At 47.1% G+C, this 14,145-nt stretch overlaps 1 protein-coding gene across 2 annotated transcripts; it reads left to right on the forward strand.

The window, feature by feature from the left end:
* The first annotated feature begins 2,223 nt into the window (after positions 1-2,223).
* On the forward strand, positions 2,224-5,612 carry ZIC2 (Zic family zinc finger 2). 2 transcript variants are annotated; one of them, XM_077807050.1, is made up of 4 exons: positions 2,224-3,223; positions 4,889-5,052; positions 5,328-5,517; positions 5,557-5,612. In XM_077807050.1, the coding sequence occupies exons 1-4, from the start codon at positions 2,224-2,226 to the stop codon at positions 5,610-5,612; spliced, it is 1,410 nt and encodes a 469-aa protein (XP_077663176.1). The 2 variants fall into 2 exon arrangements, with proteins under 2 accessions (XP_077663176.1, XP_077663175.1); XM_077807049.1 differs by having other exon boundaries at positions 5,328-5,612.
* The last annotated feature ends 8,533 nt before the right edge of the window (positions 5,613-14,145 follow it).

The following is a 14,145-nucleotide window of genomic DNA, read 5'->3' on the forward strand; positions in this document are numbered from 1 at the left end:
ATCTATCTAATCTAATATCTATCTATCTATCAACCGAGCATTATAAAACCCTCCCCCCCTCCCTGCAAAGTCCACTTGTGTTTGGTGCAGTTCACAATAACGTGAGGAGTGACAGGAATGTCGCTGGTAAGAGTATTTATTCCGCCTCTTTAAAAAAAAAACAAAACACTACATTTTGGGTTGATTCTCTCTTGTGAGCACAGAGATGATTAGAGTGAAAACGTCAGGTTGAGTGTAGAAAGGTCAGTATTACAAATATATTTTTTAAAAGGGCCTGGTTTATTGGATACTGGCCCCAACATGATTATTTTCCAGCCACTGCAAAACAAACCCAACCAGGGGCCAGACGTGGAGGGGGAGGGGAAGCGGACTTGTTTGTTGTGTCTAGTAATTTTTATTATTATTAATTAATTATTATTATTATTCCTGCCCTCTAATCATAGGGTTTTCAAACCACAGCAGCAAGTTTTGTTGTTCCGGTTATTGTTAGAAATTAGAAAGGAACCATCAAACCCTATCGCCCCTGCTCTTCAATGCACATGCATAGGCAGTCTGATCCCTCTGCTCTAGACAAGTGGTTTAAAACACCAAAGAGCTTTTTTCTCTCCCCTCCCCCAGCCCCGCCGACGAAATTGCACCGATATCAATAGTGTGTTTGACTTTTCTGTGTCCCTTTCGATGATTTGGCGGATTTGCTTTTGCAGCAGAGGAGAGAAAAGGGGGAGGGGGGCGGCAGTATTGGCAGGTCGGTCCCTCGTGTTCATGTTTTAAGCGCCTTGTTTTGCTCGTTTGTTTCCCCCAAGAAGGAAGACCGGAACGGGCAGCTGCAGGCTGGCTCCGGCGGCTCCCCTGCCTCTTCCCCCGATCCCTTCCCCCCCAGCAAAAAGAAACGGCGAAAAAAGGGTTTCAGTACAACCCCCGTTTCCAGCCTCGCTTGCACTTGGTGGCTGGAGCTGCGGCAGCCCCGCTCTGCCTCTCCCTGTGGCCGAGCTCCGGGGTGGGGTTGTGCTGGGGGTGGGGAGGGATAGAGCCCGGCGCTGCTGCTGCTGCTCGCTGCTGCTGCCGCCGCCCAGCCTCAGTGCTGGAGGGGGAGGCGGGAAGGGCCCGGGGAAGCGCGAGCCGCTATTAGGGGGACGCCAGGATGGATGAGGCCAGTTTGACCAATGAGCGGGCGCCTGGCGAATGACCGGGCTGCTGTTAAAGGGGGCGTTTGAAGAGGAGCTGCCAGTCCAGTCAGAGAGTGAGAGAGAGAGGCTGGGAGAAGGGGGAGGGGGGGAATAAAAGCAGCAGCAGCAGCAGCGGCGGCAGCCGCAGCGCCCACCGAAATAAACAGAGGCGGAGAGACACGGGAGGAAAATAAAACCCCGCACTGAGGGAGCAGCCAGGCGCAGGAGGCGAAGGGGTCACTGCCCCCAGCCAGCTCCAGAGAGGCTTGAGCATCTGCAGGGGCTGCGTGTCCTGCTGCCGAGCCCCCCACCCCCGCTCGGCTCGGAGACCCGGAGAGGGAGATCACTTTTTTTTTTTTTTTATTGTTGTTATTGTTTTTAATCCGCATCTCCCCCCGCCTTCCTCCTCCTCCTCCCCTCCCCCCATTCCCCCTCCCCCCAGCTCAGACCCAACTTAAAGAAAGAGAGGAGGCTACAGAGCGAGGACAGAGACGCGTCCGATTCCTTCATCTGTGGGAATTCGTTCCTGCGAGTTTACTACGTGAGCCACATCTCATGCCAAGCCGAGAAGAAGAGGAATAAAAAAAAAGGGGGGGGGGAGGGGACACCCCAGCCACAGCCGCAGGAGGAGCGGGGGGGAAGCCAGCGAGGTGTGGGGGAGCAGGGAGGCATAAAAGGGGCCAGCTCTTCTGGGGGTGCGGGGCTCAGGGCGGAGGTTGGCGGCAGTGACATTTCCTTGGCAGGGTGTGAGTGTGTGTGTGTGTGTGTGTTGCAGGGAAAGGCAACGCGATTGCCCCCCCTTCCTTCCTTCCCTCCCCCCCCGCTCCCCCTCCTCTGCCCTGCCCGCCCGCCCCCGCCTCAGCTCCTTTAATACACTTTGGTTCTCCGCCCGGCTGTGGACACTTCTCTCTGTGGCTCGCTCGCTCGGCGGCTGCTGCTGCGGCTCGGTGCAGCCGGGGGGAAGCCTGGTGCCTGGATCCTCCTGCTGCTGCCGGGTGGTGCCCGGGAAGGAAGAGGCGCAGCCGCGGGGGAGGAAGCGGAGCGGAGCGGCAGGACCATGCTGCTGGACGCCGGACCCCAGTTCCCTGCCATTGGAGTGGGCACTTTCGCGCGGCACCATCACTCGGCCGCCGCCGAGATGCAGGACCGGGAGCTGAGCCTGGCGGCGCAGAACACCTTTGTGGACTCGGCAGCCCACATGGGGGCTTTTAAACTCAACCCCGGGGCCCACGATCTGTCCCCCGGCCAGAGCTCGGCTTTCACCTCGCAGGCTCCCGGCTACCCGGCGGCAGCGTTGGGTCCCCATGCCGCCCACGTCAGCTCCTATTCCGGGGCGCCTTTCAACTCCACCCGGGACTTCTTGTTTCGCAGCCGGGGCTTTGGGGACTCGTCTCCGGCCGGCGGCCAGCACGGGATCTTTGGCCCTGCGGCCGGGACCCTCCATCACCCGCACACGGACGCTCAGAGCCACATCCTCTTCCCCGCCATTCACGACCAGCACGGCCCCCACGCCTCCCAAAATGTCCTGAACGGGCAGATGCGCCTCGGTTTGCCCGGGGAGGTCTTCGCCCGATCGGATCAATACCGCCAGGTCTCTAGCCCCAGGACTGATCCCTATTCGGCGGCTCAGCTGCACAACCAGTATGGCCCCATGAATATGAATATGGGCATGAACATGGCAGCCCACCACCATCACCACCCAGGTGCCTTTTTTCGATACATGAGACAACAGTGCATCAAGCAAGAGCTGATCTGCAAGTGGATCGACCCCGAGCAGCTGAGCAACCCCAAAAAGAGCTGCAATAAAACTTTTAGCACCATGCACGAGCTGGTCACCCACGTCTCGGTGGAGCACGTTGGGGGACCCGAGCAGAGCAACCATATCTGTTATTGGGAGGAGTGTCCCCGGGAAGGCAAACCTTTCAAAGCCAAATACAAACTGGTCAATCATATCCGAGTGCACACGGGAGAGAAGCCGTTCCCCTGTCCTTTTCCTGGCTGTGGGAAAGTTTTCGCCAGATCAGAAAACCTAAAAATCCACAAAAGGACACACACAGGTAATTATGTTTGGTTTCGAAGATTTAAAAATGGCTTATTTGTTTAAAAAAATGCACTTAAAGATGCTCCCGTGTGTAAAGACTTCCATTTTCAGCGTGCTGCAGCGTTTCACGGGGTGTTTTCTCCGGCTCTTTCAGTTTGAAAGGATTTTTTTTTTAACTAATTGCTTTATTTCTGTGGTCATTTATTAATGTGGAAACATGTCAAGACTTGACTGCACTCTTTCCCTTTCAAAGTAAAATACAGGCGAGATATATTCATTAATACTATTAAAATATGGATTGACATAATTATCTATATGTAAGTAATGTACATATTTATATATGACTTCGGTGTATGTGCGTGCATAGGTATTTAAAACATAAAAAATCTCGTAGTAAGTGGCGAAATGTCCCTTTCTGGGAATGCTTTTCATTACATTTAAATGGTGTGAGTGAGGGCAATAAAATTTTCTAATTTTGAAAGTGTTTTTAAAGTCTCACGTGAGGTTGTTTAAGCTGGTGTTGCAACAGTTTATTAAATTATGTAATAGGTAGCAGAGGATTTGAGGTTCAGAAACTTACACAAAAATCAGCTCAGATATGAGAGAAGGACACAGCACTTCCTGGTTGTAAACTGCATGAGTTGAACAGTCACAAAACAAACGCATCATCCTGCTTCATAGATTATTCATTTACTATTACTCCAGGTTTCGAATTGTGCCAGAGTATTTCAGAAAAGACAGCCAAATATTTTAGCATCTTCGACTATAAATATTTACTTGAGTACGGGTAAGATCTATAGGCCAATTGTTTTCTTAAGTGTTAAGAATGAAGCTAGGTGCGAGACGAGCTTTAACAAGGTTTAAAATTTGAGAAATGTATTTGCATGAAATGCCCGCATTTAAGTCATTGTGTCTGAGCGGATGTCTTTAAGAAACAATTTAGGTGCTAATGGCATTTAATATTAAATGGTTCCCCCTCCAAATGGGTGGATGTTTGAGTTCTCACCTCCAAATTACTCTGAGCATTTGGAATTCTGGCAACAGGGTGAAGAAATTGTATGAAACTTAACTGGAGTATTTTACAGACATTTAGTTTCCCCCAGCGGATATGTGTTTACTTCTAAGATCCATACATGAAATAAAATGTGTCAAGCCTTAACTCTTTTGTTAATGGTTTATAGTTTAGCAGGATATTGGATTTTATATGAAGGTGCAAACGTCTAGATTTTTTAAAATATGCTTTCGAGCCGATTGTGGGATAGCACCAGTTGAAACCAAACCAAATCCGTAAATTCACTGGAGCCATATCGTTTCACCAGTTTTGACGGAGAACTCCCTTCTGGTTTCACTGGGGTGTCCTGCTTAAAAAGCCATGGCGAGATATGGCTCCAATATTTTTGTATTTTATGATAAAATATCTTGTTAGTAACGAAGTGGTTAGTTCATAGCTGCACATCAAGGCGTCATCAGAAAACAATCCACACAGTGACATCAATCATTTGTTAACCATTTTAGTGAATTTGACATTGGTACAAAGCATTAGAAATTTTAAAGAGGGGGAAAAAATCTTCCTATGTACCCCTATTTTAAGGCAGGCATTTGTGGGTTATTGTGCAATAAGCAGGGGAGAAGTCCAAGTTGATTGTTTACTATAACCAATTCCTCATTGTTTATCTTCCAGGAGAAAAGCCTTTCCAGTGTGAATTTGAAGGCTGTGACAGACGTTTTGCCAACAGCAGCGATAGGAAGAAGCACATGCATGTCCACACTTCAGATAAGCCCTATCTGTGCAAAATGTGCGACAAATCCTACACCCACCCCAGCTCTCTGCGGAAGCACATGAAGGTATAACACATTGCCGTGTTGCCAGCTGACATCCTCTGAGGGGGTCGGTCTGGGAGAAGGGTTTAGCTCTCGTTTTCTTTATTGGGAAGGGAAATAAAAACAGGAGCCGCCTCACCACCAGGTTGTAAAGCCCGGGAGCCTTTGCTTGGCACAGGAGGCCGGATCTGGGTGCCTGGGAGTGCGCTGGCCCTGCGAGGGAGGTGTGAGCTCTGGCTGGGAGTGCCTTGCGCACAGGGACACTTACTCCACCCTGTCTTGTTGCATTTGCTTTCCAGGTCCATGAATCTTCCCCTCAAGGCTCCGAATCGTCCCCGGCTGCCAGCTCGGGCTATGAGTCCTCCACCCCCCCGGGCCTGGTGTCCCCCAGCGCCGAGACTCAGAGCACCACCAACCTGTCCCCGGCGGCGGCGGCTGCAGCGGCGGCGGCGGCGGCCGCGGTGTCTGCGGTGCACAGAGGCAGCGGCGGTGGGGGAGGCAGCGGCAGTGGAGCCGGCGGGGGTGGAGGAGCCAGCGGGAGCCACAGCGGCCTCTCCTCCAACTTCAACGAATGGTACGTGTAGGGCCCTGCCGGACTGCTGAGCGAGGCCCCCACGCCTGCCCTCCCCGCCGCGGAGGAGGGAGAAGCAGACACACACCGGGAAGGTGCTGGATCCTGTTTGGTTTGGGTTTAATTCTTAGCCAGCGAAAGGATTAACAACTCAAACGGCTCTAGAGCCCAGGAGAGCAAATCCCCGCCAGAGCCTCCAAAACAAAAAAATCCGCCACAGCTAAACTCTTCTTGTCCGTCCCGTCCCGTTCCCTCGCCCCCGCCCCTTCCCTCTGCCCCAGCACCGTCCAGCCCGACCAGCTGTGTCTATAGAGGACTCCTCCTTCCTCCTTCAAGGTGGTAAACGAAGTTTTATTCGATTCTTGGTGTATAGAAGTTCGTCCCATTTGTAAACTACGGATTGATTCTCTCCCATCCCCACCCCCAAAAAGTGATGGACCTTTTTCGTTTCTTTTCTCTTTTTAGTTCATCCATTTAAAAAAAAAGTAACGTGGAAGAAAATGGTTTCTTTTGTAATTGTGATAATGGATATTGTGTTCTTTTTAAAGAGGCAATTTGATTGTAAACTTAATTCAACTATAGACTGGGGGGAAAACTGTGCCAAAGTCTCCATTCTGTTACACACACACACACACACACACACACACCAACAACGCTTGTGAATGTATTTTTCTGTTAGCTGGGTTTACATGTGATGTTTTAGTGCTTTTGCAAGTTCAATTTGTTAGTTCCTGTTTGGAAGATTGTGAGGAAAAATAAACGTCGTGCTGTTAGCTTTTCCCTAATAACACCCTTCCTTCTGTAAATACCTGTTACCATATTTATCCATTTGTAATTAAATTATGGTATTAACTTGCTACAGAGGAAACAGTATTTATAAAGAATGTTTCTTAACTATAAATATGTACAATTGTGAGCATAAACTGTTTCAGATTTTTTATTTGAAGGTTTAAGTGGTTTCATCATTTCTTGTGATATGTTTTGAGAGTAATGCATACAGAAATATAATAAAATGTGTTGAAACTGCATGTACTGGTTCTTTTTACGTCCAAAGGCTTTCTTTAACTGTGTAGGTTGCACCTAAAGAATGAAAATCAATGTGGCTAGAATATGCAAAACAGTTTTTAAAAACTAGCAAAATCACCTTAGAGTAAATTTTTTGAAATCCTAAAATTTCTTCAGTTATGATAGCGTTAATTATCCCCCAAAAGATCCCTTTAAAAAACAAACAAACCCCCACATTATGTGCCAGTAAAACAATAACATTTTGGAAAGCCCTGTGGTGACAATAAGAGTGAGCTTTTCAAATATTCTACAGTATATACCCTTGGGTATATGTTTACATTGAATATAAGATACCTCCAGCTTTCCTCAGGAAAGTACACATTTGTCATCTGTTTTACTCAATATTATATTTATGTTCTACATTATTTGTTTTTGTAGAAGGTACCAAAAATAGTGCATACTGGAATGCTGGTGGATTAGACATTCCCAAACATAGATCTAAAGTTGTTCCTTTGGTCGTGACATTTGAAATTTACGTTCATTCTTTAAATCCTTAAAATATTTTTTACAGCTTATATACACCACTGAAGAAGTGAAAGAGACAGCATAAGGTAGCTTCATTTTCTCTTAAAGAAAATTTTTAAATAAAGTTTTAAAAGCCCATATACTGACTTCACTTAAAATGTATTAAATGAGTAATCAACACAAACAAATCTACAAATATTAGTAGTGGGGTTTGCAAGGAAAAAGAATAAATCTTGATCTTAACTCTTGCTTACCGCTGGATTTTAGTAAGAGGCTGAAAGGGTGTGGACCAGCATCCGGGCTTTCTTAATGAATTAGACATCAAATAAAATAGGGGATTTTCCCCTTTAATAGGCAGGAAGCGGCTTTCTAGGAATACCGAAATAATCTAGACACCCAAGGCCTGTGTGGCACAGCTTGGGAATCTTGGAAAGCTTGGACTTTGCCAAACCGATTTCTAGCCACCTAAAATATTGAAAACAGGCAGATCGAAGAGCCAACTCCTTGGAATAGGACTCCTAGCGCCCGATTGTGGCTACACTGTTTTCAGCAAAAACAGGTACAGATAGGTTTGCCTCTCAAACGCAGCCAACCACATCAGCTTTCTTTTCTTCCAGTTATTGTTTTGTTCTCCGAGTTTAAATGACAATAGAAGTGTCCCACGATGGCTGGGGAGCTCTGTGTTTGTGGGATCCTGTTCTCTTTTTGAATGGGACTGACACACGGCTGGGAATGAACGATACATGCTCAGCAGCAGAAGACTGAATCACATGGGGGATGGGGAGAAAGGGAAGAACTCGGGACAATCTCCCCCCAAATGCTGCTCCAGGAGCAAAGTTTTGGTACGATTCAGAGACTGCCTTTTCTATGCTGAGCTCTTCTGAGGGTTGGAGTCTGGCGTTCATTCATGTTGCATAATGTAAGACCCTGAAGTAATCAAACAGCTATTAAAATCTAATTTATGTTCTGTAATAATATTACGCAAAATTATTAAAGCCTTTGGCATACGCCGCCGATCCCTTGGAGAGACCACTGGAAAAGGCAGCTTGAGTAAAGTTCCTTTCCTGTTGAAAAATGTAACCTCATAAAATAGGGCTTGTTTCAGAGCAAAATGTGTTCGAAGTGTAGTTGAAATTCGGGTTATTTTTGGTAACCATCCTCCCCATCGCGACCCTATTGCTACCCTGTTTCCGAGGGGGTTAAAGTTAGCGCGGGGGACCCCAGGAATTAACGCCCAGCTCCGGAGACGCATTCCCCTTTAAGAGCAATCGCCCGGCTGTGGGTTAGCTTGGTTGTCTCCAGTGCACAGGAGGCAGGTCCCCGGCCCCGGCGGGAGGGAAAGCAAGCCTGTGGAGGAAGAGGCATCCCCAGGCGCCTCGGAGTTAGCCGAAGTGGCCGGCCTGTGTTAGCCCAGCCCGGCTGAAGGGAGCGGCCTCGGGGCTCTGGCTGGCTCGCCCGCTGGTTCCCCGCTCCGTGGCTGGCCAGAGCGCGCAGGAGTTACCGATGGCCGCTCCGCGCTCCGCTCCGCTCCCGTCCGCCGGGAGAAGTTTGTACTTCGCTTGCTGTCGACTGTGGTTTCCCTTCCCCGGCCCTGGAACCGGAGCCTCCGCCGCCCCCGCCCCCCAGCCGGAGTTGTGTTTTCATTCCTTGGAGCCTAATCTCTGGCTTGGCGTGAGATCCCTGCCGTAGGACCCACTCCCTATATTTTACCATAACCGCCCCAAAGCCTCATCGCCACCAGAACCGCAGCGGGGCTGGGCTCTCTCCCGGCCATTATTTAGCAGCAGCAGATACAGAAAAGTGAAACAAGTCCCCGCCGCCTGGCTAACAAAGCGGCCTTTTCACGATGGGCCCTGGGGAAGGGAGGGCAACAACCGTGATCATGAGAATGGCTTCCCCCCCCCTCGCCAGACTGGCCATGAACTTGAACTTGAATTTGACTTGGCTCGCCCGCTGCCTGAAGTAAAGCAATCGCCTCCCCGCTCCAGGCTGCCCGGCTTTCCCAGGACCCAGGCGGGGCCACACCGCCTCTGTTGTTAGTAATAGTTCATAATACATTTAAACCGTCTTTCCTTTCTGAGCCCAGTGATTCCTATGGCGATTGCCAGCCTAGCAGGGCTCCCAGCGGACTTTGTATACAGCCACACCCGGCTCGACAGCACAAACACACACGCATGCATCCGTGGGGCTGAAGGGTTCTCCGGGGACGGGAAGCAATGGGCAGTACACAGCCGTCTGGGCTGGGCAGATGCAGCTCTGCGAGCAAGACCTCCGTCTCTAGCGCCGCAGCTCTTTCTCTTCGTCCGTCTCCTCTCTCCCACCTTGCTTCCCTTCCCCCCTTCTCTCACTTTTCCCTTTGTCTCTCAGGTTGAGCCTGGTGTTTCCAAACCTGGAGTGTCTTGCTCGCTGCACTTAGGCACACTCAGAAAGGGAAACCAAGGACAAACCGGAGGCAAGGCCCTACTGCATCCGCACCCCTCCTCCCACCCGCACCCGCACACCAAGGACTTGGAGAGAGAGAGCTCTGTTCCCCAGCGGACAAACTGAAGGCCAGGACAGCACTGAGGTCTGCAGAAGACCAGAAGAGCCCCAGTGGCCTCTCTGTCTCGCACACACCTAGTGCCAGTGAAATAACAAAAGGGGGGCAGGATTTCACAGCTAAAACGGCAGCATTCACTTTGAAAAGCACAATATATCAAAAAGGACGCACAGATTACATGTATTTATCGCAAAATTGCAGCTTCTTTTGCAATGAGACAGCTGTAGATTACACTGAAAATCAATATCAGGCAGTACTGTTCTTTTTATCACTTCTCCTAAGTTTGGATTTTGACCCTTTCTTCATATGCCCTGTGGAGTACATTTAACGATTTTACTTTTAGCTGGTTTCCTAAAACTTTGTTCCCAAAGATGCAAACTCAGATTTAATTTATAAAAGAGTTTAGATGGTTTCTCCTGATTTCTCCCTGCCTATACGCAATATAGATTGTATCGCCTAATTTGCTAAAATATCCTATCTTTACCTGTAGCTTTATTTGACACGACTGTAACAAATCAAACATTTTTAAACTATTTAAGCTTCCCTAGGGGAAAAAACTCCATGTGCCAGGGAGGCTAGCATTAAAGTTATATATTTAATACGGTGTGAGTCATTTTATGATTTAATACCCAGAACAGGCTCCCTTCTGCCCAGCAAAATAAAAATACAACATAAAATACAAGCTAAAGGTCAGCTTGCCTGGGATCAGCCCCGCAGAGGATTCATATGGAGAGTCTCCAAGACTGTTCAGTTTCATTCTGTCTAGACTCCACTAAGCCTATAGCAGCCTTTTAAGTTTCTCCTTTGTTTTCAGAAACTCACACACTCTTTTTTCTACCAAATATGAAGACAGCAAGCGACACAAAACTGCTACCCAACTGCATGTGCACACTGGACATGCTAATTGGTACAGCGAGGTACGTATATTTTTCATCTACAACTTTTGGGGTTTGGGGGCTGGCTTCCCCCCCTCCGGCCCCCCGAAACACATGAACTGGAGGGCTTCTCATTTTACACGCCGAGACCCCGGTATTGTAGTGCAAACGTAAGTGGCAACGATTAAAACCCACTCTAGGGCACCAGGACTCCCTCGCTCCGAAAGCGCAATTTAACTCAAGTTCGGTGGGTTTTTACTTCCTTCATTCTGAAGCCCGCCCCCGAACACGCTGAAAGATTTCACTGCACAAAATGTCCGTGTTTAGTGCCAGGGGTTTCATGTCTTTATTTAATCATACTTCAAAGTAATTGCTGCTATACTGTTGTCCTAAGGAGAGGAAGCATAACACAAAACGCACCGGCGATCTAACTTCCTACCAGGGAGTTGCACCGGGCAGTAAACAATAACAGGTTATTCCAAATACCTACCATCCCCTCACATTTTAACATGTTTCAAATAGCTTTTTAATGACGCCCTCGGTGGGAATGTTTATGGCCGTGCTATACATTTCCTAGCTGCAAGAAGTTGTTAGTTTACCATTTTTAGAACAACCCTCCTCATTCTTGGTGTAACCCCAGGTGTGGGAGCCATCTGTTGCTTCCTATATGGGAAAACAATTTCTTAATTAACAAGACACTTCACCTTTTTTGCCACGATCCACACAGACAGAGGGTTGAGTTTTGATGCAAATGTCACCTCTTTAAAATATGGTATACCTGTTAACGATCGCGTTTTCATGGGCGTATGTGTAGGCTGAGGCTAGGAGCAATTTGTAGTTTTATATTTAGAGACCATTTTCTAGAGATGACAAATATGTGGGGAACACAGGTTCTGTGTGAAACATGGAAAATACACCTGGAGGGTCAGATTGCAACGGTCAATATTTTCTGCCCAAATCTCTTTCCAGCGGTTTCCAAGATGCAGCAGTTTGATCGCTACTGTCTAGCTCCCCGCCTCTCCCTTTGATTATTGGGGTACTGATATCGGGCAGCCAGCGAAGGTGCTAGGTTCTGGACCGTGAGGAAACGCTTGTTGCTCTGGTCAGGAATATAATGTGGGTGGTTACTGTGAGGGCTCCTCCTTGCACCAGTTACAATTACCAGATACAGATATGGACGGTATAGTTCACACACAAGGGACCCACTTCAACATAGCAACTTCATCAAAACTGGGCTGGTGAATAACCATTTCTGTGAGAGTCTCTGCGGAGTTATCTTTGGATGTTAGTGGAGGTCTGGCAGAAGAGCGATTGTTTTGTTTTGTTTTGTTTGGATCTTGATTTAAGCCAGTTGCTTGTGGCGGAGAAAAGAGCAGTGTCCATTCCAACTTTTAAAGTAACAATTCCGCAGTGTGTGTAAACAGCCCTTCCTCGCTTTCTAGTCCTAGTCGCAGGTTGTAGATTAAATAACTGTTTTAATGAGAGCGCTGGCTATTGCTGCATTAGGTGATGCTAGTTATGAAGATGATCTGACCTGTTTTGATGAAGATGATCTGACCTGTAGGGAGAGAGTGAAAGGTCAGCTGCATGCAGTGACCAGATTTCTGCTCATTCCTGGCACATGCTGCTACGATATTGATCCATGGAGAAAGATAAACATAAAAGCCAGATCCTATGTCATGAATACTAATGAATGTTGGTTCCAGATTTTAATTGGTGTTGACTTCTTTTTTTTTTTCCCCACGGTAAACATTTATTGCAGACCTCCGTGAAGCAAATCTTCGCTGGTTTTCCTTTTTCCCTGTATCTCTCTCTCTTGTTGCAAATCTTCGCAGCAATTTACTTTCCCGAACAGCGAATGTATAATCCCAGAGACGCCATTGCCTGCACTCATTTCCATATCACAGTTCACAGGGAGAGATATTACTGAATTCATTAAAACTTGAAATGCAGAAACGTTCTTATAAAATGCACTATTTCGACCAGGACCCATATTTCGACCTTCCGGTTATTTATTCAATATATTTCCTTCTGTCATTACGCAGTGAACTTGTTCTTCTTTATTAGTATAAATAGGCGAGTGATTTCTGGTTAGAGACATCCTAGTTCCTGAAATGTTATGAGGCTAGTCATCCCTATACTAGTCAATTAGCGCATAAATATTACAATTATCCCGGAGAAGCGCTCCTTTTAAATTAACTTTCCTCTCTCGTTTTACCTGTTCTGTGTGTGTAAAATGGATATGGCAACACACGGAAGAGAGTTCAGAAATGTTGCCAGCAATACCTCTCTTACGAATTTACTTGTTAAAAATCACTTTATCTGCAAACTAGTATCCGAATGGTTTTGTCTTATGAAATTGGAGGACTTGTGGCACCTTAGAGACTAACCAATTTATTTGAGCATAAGCTTTCGTGATCTACAGCTCACTGCATCGGATGTAATTGACTCATTTAGCTGGGAACCAGGTGAAGCTGTGTGTGCAATACCGATAGTAACACATCCGCTTCATACGGCTGTTAACAGATCCAGACGAGCTGTGTACAAGGGGCACAATCCGCTGTACTAAAACAATTACCTTTGCTGACATTTTTGAAAAAGTTAAACTGATAGGTCACATGGTTACAAATCATTTACAAGCAAGGAACTCCTCGAAAGATTTTTTTCCCTCCCTTGCACTTTTCAGGGTATTTTTTTTTTAAATCCCGGGAGTGATTTATTATGTAAGTAATTTTAGGGGATACAGTTTACAGCCTGAATTATTAGACTGAACACCTCTGGCTGACACCACAGTGCATTTTTTTCCTGCCTGCAGCTGTGAGTCACAACCCCATTTTCATACCAAACCTCTGCACATTCCTTTACAATGTAGACTTCCTTCTTGCGAAGATCAAACATGCTTCAGCCAATGTGTTTATTTTAAAATACAGGAAAATTAAAACTAAACATGGGCTTACAAGAAAAACAAATGCATCATTTCTTTCCCTGTCCTCTTCCCCCCACCGCCCACCCCCCAAAAAAAATTAACCATGGAGCTGAATAGGCCTCTGAAATAAAACATTATTACAGCAGAGCCAACACAACTGATTTCAAGCGAAATGCTGAAAGAGGAATGGATCCCTTTGTTTTGTATTGCGGGTATGTTTTTAATTATATGTGGAAATGTGAGGGGGAAATGCTGTAACCCTAGTCTCCCCCTAGCACACTTTCCCTGGTTATTTAACTTCAATACAAGCCCAAATCAGACATACTTAGCAGAATAATCTTAGTATTCTGCTGAATGGTTTGCAAACGGGACTCTGGATTTGGATAGCTGCTCAGGGCCTGGTCCACTGAAAGGCCTCACAGAATCGGGCCCTGTACAGAGGAGATTTCACAACTGCCTATTATTTCAGAGTTGTTGTCTCTTGTTTGTTTGCTAATGAAGGTGACAAGTTCCAATTGCCGGCCCTACTTCTAAACCACTTCAAAGCCTTCAACATGGTGGTGATTTAAAAACCGCCTTGCAGCTTAGCTGCTCCTACGCTTAGCAATCTTCCTCCATATTTAACATCTACTTTAGGTATAGATGGGGATGGATTTTAGCTGTCTGCTTTTAAGGC

This window comes from Eretmochelys imbricata, chromosome 1 (genome assembly GCF_965152235.1).
Source record: "Eretmochelys imbricata isolate rEreImb1 chromosome 1, rEreImb1.hap1, whole genome shotgun sequence".
Lineage (NCBI taxonomy): Eukaryota > Metazoa > Chordata > Testudines > Cheloniidae > Eretmochelys > Eretmochelys imbricata.